Source organism: Sinocyclocheilus grahami, unplaced genomic scaffold (assembly GCF_001515645.1).
Source record: "Sinocyclocheilus grahami isolate Dianchi unplaced genomic scaffold, SAMN03320097.WGS_v1.1 scaffold9.1, whole genome shotgun sequence".
Taxonomy (NCBI): Eukaryota; Metazoa; Chordata; class Actinopteri; order Cypriniformes; family Cyprinidae; genus Sinocyclocheilus; species Sinocyclocheilus grahami.
Genome location: NW_015505188.1, coordinates 751,755 through 759,109, shown reverse-complemented (window position 1 = coordinate 759,109; position 7,355 = coordinate 751,755). Strand labels below are relative to the sequence as shown.

General features: G+C 40.1%; 1 protein-coding gene across 1 annotated transcript in view; it reads left to right on the top strand.

Annotated features, from left to right (window-relative positions):
- The window catches only part of LOC107592402 (lethal(2) giant larvae protein homolog 1-like), a 38,009-nt gene that overhangs the window by 11,638 nt on the left and 19,016 nt on the right, over positions 1 to 7,355 (top strand). Inside the window, exons 5-6 of the mRNA XM_016281904.1 lie at positions 5,866 to 6,199; positions 6,530 to 6,665. Coding sequence (XP_016137390.1) covers positions 5,866 to 6,199; positions 6,530 to 6,665 — 470 coding nt within the window. The remainder of the gene's footprint in view (positions 1 to 5,865; positions 6,200 to 6,529; positions 6,666 to 7,355) is intronic.

Genomic DNA, 7,355 nt, shown 5'->3' with positions numbered 1-7,355 from the left:
TTTGTTATTAAGGGAGAAAAACGAAATGTGGAAAATGCCAGCGAAGGAACTCACACAAACAAGAGTAGTCGCAGCAGTGAAGGTATGAGAGTGCTGGACTTTCGGCATCAACTTTCTGTTTCCCCCGCCACTCACTTGAAGATGTTCAGGCTTCAAGCCCTGCACAGGCCTCAAATATATGACGTTCAGGCCCTAGCCCCGCCCTTGTCTGACAGCTTATCAGAATTACCGGCCCGAGCCTGTCTTAGAGGCGCCAGCGTGATCACTTGCATTTTTTCCAGTGAATACGTCGTCATTTTTGCTCCTAAAGGTAAGAGTAATACATCATTCGTAACTGTAAAGGGTCTACTTTTATTTGTGTGCACTCACGATATCAACAAAACGTTGTGCTTTTATAAAATAAAGAAAACAAATGTGATTCGCTTTCTGCCGTCGCGTCTTGAATGTCTCGAAAAATGAACCGAAACTCAGCAAATACATGCCTCACAGACATGATAAATATACAGTGGGTACGGAAAGTATTCAGACCCCCTTAAATTTTTCACTCTGTTATATTGCAGCCATTTGCTAAAATAATTTTAGTTCATTTTTTTCCTCATTAATGTACACACAGCACCCCATATTGACAGAAAAACACAGAATTGTTGACATTTTTGCAGATTTATTAAAGAAAAACTGAAATATCACATGGTCCTAAGTATTCAGACCCTTTGCTCAGTATTTAGTAGAAGCACCCTTTTGATCTAATACAGCCATGAGTCTTTTTGGGAAAGATGCAACAAGTTGTTCACACCTGGATTTGGGGATCCTCTGCCATCCCTCCTTGCAGATCCTCTCCAGTTCTGTCAGGTTGGATGGTAAACGTTGGTGGACAGCCATTTTTAGGTCTCTCCAGAGATGCTCAATTGGGTTTAAGTCAGGGCTCTGGCTGGGCCATTCAAGAACAGTCACAGAGTTGTTGTGAAGCCACTCCTTCGTTATTTTAGCTGTGTGCTTAGGGTCATTGTCTTGTTGGAAGGTAAACCTTCGGCCCAGTCTGAGGTCCTGAGCACTCTGGAGAAGGTTTTCGTTAAAAAAGTTAAAAAAATTTACTTAAATGATTTTAGCAAATGGCTGCAATATAACAAAGAGTGAAAAATTTAAGGGGGTCTGAATACTTTCCGTACCCACTGTATCTATAGAAAGCTTTAAATGACTAATTAACGAAATAAAACAAATCAAAAACAAAAACTTTCATTATAATCATTATCCATAAAAATGTACTTCTCTCTAAAGGCGCGTCTGAGGAGATGGCGAGTCAGACATGAGCAGACCTGACAACTTCATCCTTGCGACACCGACTCAGAAAAGACACATTTATTAGTAAATAATTCAAAATATCTCCTTACTATTTCCCCCCTGACACATTCATGGTAATTACTTGTGCCGGTGCTTTGCGGCAAGCTTTAGCCTATTGCGTGCATTTGAACGCAGAACTGTTCAGCTGCTCTGACGGCACGCACCATACATGCTGCTGCTGCTGCTGCTGGACACTAACAGTCAGACACTGACAGTCCCGGCAGCACGGTCTCGTGTTGTTTCCAGCAGCGCGGCAAATTATTATTATTTTTTTCATCACTAATTGATGGATGTCTAAAATATAAAAATAGGAGAAGCCTAAAACAAGCCCCATGACCGGCCCGTGTCTGAACTATGATGTGAAAATTGTCCCGGAGCCCAGCCCGAGGGGCATAAAAAAGTCAGGGCCCGTCGGGCCTGGGCTGAGACGCAGTGCTCTAGTTCAGGCAAAAAGGAAACACCCATACTATGCAGCAATCATCCTTAATTGCAGAAATGTGGCAAAACCTCTCTGGAGAGAACCTCAGATTATTAAAGGTCCCATATTGTCAAAACTGAAATTTCCGGGCTTTTTCCATGATAACTGAGGTCTAGGTGCTATGTAACGACCATATAAGTTTCAAAACAGTCAGTCCACAGTCAAATGCACACAGCCTGCATAAAGTAGCTGTGATTTTTCACGAACCGTTGTGACTTCCGTAAAAAGTTGACGTCAGAACTACTCAGTCCCCGCCTTCAGTCACCACCCCGAGCACCGCCCACCCTCCTTTTGCCAAACCCCCAGACAACATCACTTTAACATTTAACTTTAACCATGAAACCAGATCGGCCGACCTGTAACGTTACACTCTCACTCAAAGGATGGACGATCTGACAGGATTGTTACTATGAGGTGGATCACATCTAACGTGTACAGTAAAGACAAACTCACCGTGTATCTAGTCATGATGAAGATGTATATACATTTCAATTTCAGCAGGCAACTATTTTTACAGCTACATTATTGTTCCAGCCACAATTAATCACAACAATGTATATACAATTACAAATGATTATATATAAATCGTCAGTTTGTTGTTTTACACACATGCACACAGACATTATTTCATACGACATAGTCGTGAGATGCAAGAAACATAGACATATGGCAAGAAATCTGTAGACGCGCCCATAACAACAAAAGACAAAACTTTATTGAACCTTTTCTGATAAGAAGTGTGCGCTGCAAACGCAAGCATTTTTGACGATTGTTTCTGTCCAGTCTGCTCGTTTTATCGCGTTTAACCACAGCTGTCATCGGTTTTTTGTCTGGCAGTGGCAGCAGATATGCGATCAAATTTCTAATTTGAGGCTGTATTATGTAGATTCTGGCACCCAACATCACAAGATGATATTTTAAGCTCCTTATGTAGCCGAATCTGCACTGGTTTGAATGGGTCGCCTCCAGTTTCCACTTTGTTTTGCTGTCTCCAGCTAGCGCAGTGACTCAGAAAACAACAGGCCAATCAGAAGAGAGGCTCATGAATATTAATTAGACATGCCAAAATCGAAGGAGCTGTAAAAATATATTGAGATGGTTTTTGGTACTTATACCGCAAATATATATTCTTAAGGACATCAAAACCTAAAATAAAACTCCAGAAAGGTGTACAATATGGGACCTTTAAATTTGGATCAACATAGGCTACATTTGTGAACGCACATTTTCTGCAATGTCGCGCGTCAAGTCACGCTTCCGTGCGCGTCTTACAGACTGCAACTTACAATGGCAAGTTCATTGTGCTGTTACTCCTTTCCAGCCGAATTTCACAAAATTGGTCCGCTCCCGACAGCATCAGGTGTTTTATTAATGGTGAGTATAATTTATTTCAATGAATGTAATCGATTAGATATCATAATATTTAGGCTATTATAAATCTGGTTGGTTTGTATTGGTGACATAATATGTAAATGATACGCGTGCGGCCCGCGAGACTTGCACTTTGGACCATAGTGCGGCCCAGTGGAAAAAAAGGTTGAGAACCACTGCTCTAGTATAATGCTTAACCTGTCTTCAACAACTCTGAAAAGGATTATCTGAATGTCTCAGTGGAAAGTGAGGATTTTTTATTTCTTTTTAAAGCCTCTGTGACTCTGGACGTCTACACTGGACTCTAATAAAGATGGCTGAGCAGACAGATTCCACAGCACTTACCTCATAAAATAAGCTTTTACGGACTCCCACCCCATCTGTTTATAAGGTTATTGAAGCTGCAGCAAGACCTCTTGTTTATTTTCTTTCCCTCCTTTGGCCCTATCTGAGCTGCTTTTGTCACACTTCTCTCATGCACTTTGAATTAGGAACGAATCAACCATCCTGATTCGCTCAAGGCTCTTTGCCCCTTTTTGCCCCCAGCTGTGGCTGTCTGTTACTCTGTCAGTAGGATATATGCAGCTTGAGCTTTCCTGTCCCACTGCCAAGGCACTAACTTCACACCGCCACAGCTAGACATTTGGACTTCAAAAAGGCCTTGATCGCTGTGATCTGTTGAGATCTTTAAGCCGCTGCTGTCCATTTGTCATTGTATGAATATTTATAAATATTTGATACACCTTTTGTTAAAAAGAAACCTGTTTTTCCTAATGGCTGTAATTATGTCTGCTACAAAGCAGGAAATCACACTAACTAATTCATCTTACTCTTTAAAGACGTTATTTAACTCTGAGATAAATTACAGCTTTCCCAGTGTGCCCTTTTGCAGATATAGCCTGGGTGGCTAAATGTGGACTTCATCTGCTTCTGAGAGACCTTGAACTGCTCATTAACTGAGCACAATTTGGGGTAATGGGCATCCTATCTGAGCCACTGGTAATAAGTATGTGTCAGCCAGGAAACTACTGAACAAAATGCTTTTGTACCAAGTGCCAAATCTCTTGGGCCCCAGCCGAGGAGTCATTTAAAATGGGGGATATGAGCTTTGCACACTCATCTTTGGGAATCAGCAGGATCTGGAATGCCAGAATATACTCTGTGGCTCAGTAGAAAAAAAAATATTGTTGTGATTTGTTTTTCTTTAAGACATGGAGGCATCTAGATTGATGTGTAAATTAGTTTTAATGTCTTCAGAATACTTCTTATTATAATTATAAATGGTGTGCTTGCTAGCATAAAACCTAATATGCATCCACTGTGATGTGGCCATCCTCTACTAACCTCAATGAAGACTAGTTTGGAAAACTATTTTATAATATCATTCTTCTAATGTCAATTAAGGGTTCCTACAGTCATGAAAAACCTGGGAATATTACGTTTTTATTATTTATTTTTTTAAATAATAATTGTTGTTGTTGTCATCGTCGTCATCTTTGAGATTTAACATTAAGATTATTTAATATTTTAACATTTAAAGTATTTAATTTGATTTATTTAATATTATTTAACCTTTAAAAATGTTAATTATGATTGTATGGTGATGATGGTTGTTTTATTTATTATAAATTGTTAAATATGCTCAGATTTGTAATTGTAATTTGTAATTTTGCAGAAATTGCTCTGTGATTTCAGTCTCTATAAAATCCTTATCCAGTAATCACGAATAACTGGAAAAATCAGGCAAAGATCATTTGAAAATCGTAGAGTTATTGGTCAAAAAGGTGTGGAAACACTTAATTTGAATCTTATAGCCTTGTTCTGCGCATCTTCAGTTTTTATAAAAATTTTAAAATTGCAAGATTTGAGCTTCCTTTAACTTCGACAATGTTCAACATTCCGAATATATATTTGGGAGCTGTAATGCCATTTCAATGTTGCCATACTAATTTATGATTTGGTTATCATCATATACTGACTTATAAACAGTTTCTTAAATTTTCTTGTAAAACCCTTCAGTTGTTTGTGTGAAATTGTTTTTTTTGTGGCTGTTCTCATCCGAAGCCAAGCCACCAAACGACTACTCCAGTCCTTCTTTTCCATGCGCCTTCCTCTTTTCCTCTTTCCCTTCATGGCTGCATCTCATCCCGACTCTGTGGGTGTACCATGCACATTCCAGCTCTTGAATCTATGCCACCGCCACAGAGGAATCCCGGACTGTGGCTTTTGATTGGTCATCATTTGTCTGGCTTTCAACCCGAATTTAAACATGTCAGCATTTGATAATGTTGTCAACTTCTGCTGTATTACTTTTGCATTGAAACCACTGATTTTAAATTTTTTTGAGTTGTTTATTGAACTTTTGTGTTTTCTTTCCGTTCACCCCGTTAGACTTTGCAAACATGAATCAAGAGTAATTGTTACCAAATGTTCGATACATTGTTCTCAAAGCTTGGAGCTTGGTTTATTCATCGTTCACTGAACCCTGAGACTTGCACATTTTTCCATGCGAAATGCTTTTCCACACAAGTCTGCGTTTGATTCTGTTAAGAAAAAAAAAGTGCTGACTGAAGTTTTGCAGTAAAGGTTTTCTGTAACCTCTGATGTGTACTTCAGTAGCGCTCTGTGTTTGGGGAGTTAAGTAGCGTGTACTCGGATTTGGGTTTTTCACCAAATAGAAGTGCAGTTGAGCGGCACTACAAAGAGAATAAATCTTCCAAATGTTCCTTGGTGCAGAGTAGTGCTTGGTTTTGTCATCTGTCTGTAGGTTTTCTGAATCTTCAGAATACGCCGAATAAAAGCTTGCTATTTGTAATGTTATTCACGTGTCTGGTTATTCCCCTTTTCAGCGTTCCAGAGGAGTACAAGTGTGGAAAATCATTGGGGCCTGTGGAGTCCCTGCAGGAGCATCCGCAAGACTCTGATAAAATCCTCATTGGTTACAGCAGAGGTCTGGTTGTACTCTGGGACCTCAACAGTCGGCATGTAGTCAACCTCTTCCTGGGAAAGCAGGTGGGTTTGTGTGCAAGTTGGTTTGATGTCTCTCAAATGGCTTTCAACACTCTTTTGGGGTTGTGTGGTTGAAAGGCATTAAATTAAAACCGAAACGTAGACATCAGTGTTTTAAAGTCTCTGTAAATGTCAGATAATTGCACTGTGGACAAAGTGATCAGGTCAAGAGATCTGTCCGTGATTCATAAAAACTGTTTTAAAACCATCTTTAAATCATCAGTGCTTGATGTTAAGATGTCCAGATGGTTTAATTCAAACCTTTTGACTTCCTTTCATCGTCTTTGGTCTTTTTTTGACACCGTGTATTGTGTGGGACTGTCACTCTTGTAGCAGCTGGAGAGTTTGGTCTGGGAACGGTCCGGGAACAGCTTTGTTAGTTCCCATAGTGATGGCGGATACATGGTGTGGGCTGTCAGCAGCAGCAATCCCTGCACTCATGACCCCATCTCATCCACAGTACCATATGGTGAGCCGAAACACATGCCAATTACACACATATTCACATATTTCTCTTTGGTTCTCACAATCACACACAGATTGTTTGTTAGCAGTAAGTTTGTTTACATGTGCATTTATAATGGTCAAGTTACATTTTTCCATCTGTCTGTCCAAGTGTACAATATCGTTCAAAAGTTTGGGGTCCGATTTTTTTTTCTATTATTAAAGGGGTCCTATTATGCTCTTTTACAAAGTCTTGATTTTGTTTTGGGGGTGCACTAGAACAGGCTCTCATACTAGGTTGTTCGAAAAGCACTTTATTTTTCACATATTTTACATTATTACAACACCTCTCTCCTCAGTCTGGCATGAACGGCTCGAATAGTTCCTGTATCAAATGAAGGCCCGCCTTCTGAAATACGAAATGTGTTGTGATTGGTTAGCTGGGCCAGTGCGTGTTGTGATTGGTTAGCTGGGCTAGTGTGTGCTGTGATTGTCACACTCGGCGCCTGGTCAGGAAATGTCATGTCCCTTACCATAGTCGCCTGCCAGCTTCAGTGTAAATATTGCGTCAAAATCAAATCAATTTGAGCGCGATTTAAACCCGGATGATTGTAATCACTCGAAGTTCGTCTGCCTTAGGAAAGCTAGCGTGTCTCCAACATAGTGATAACAATCTCTAGTGCAGCTCAACCAGGTCTCGTCCCATTCGTCGATC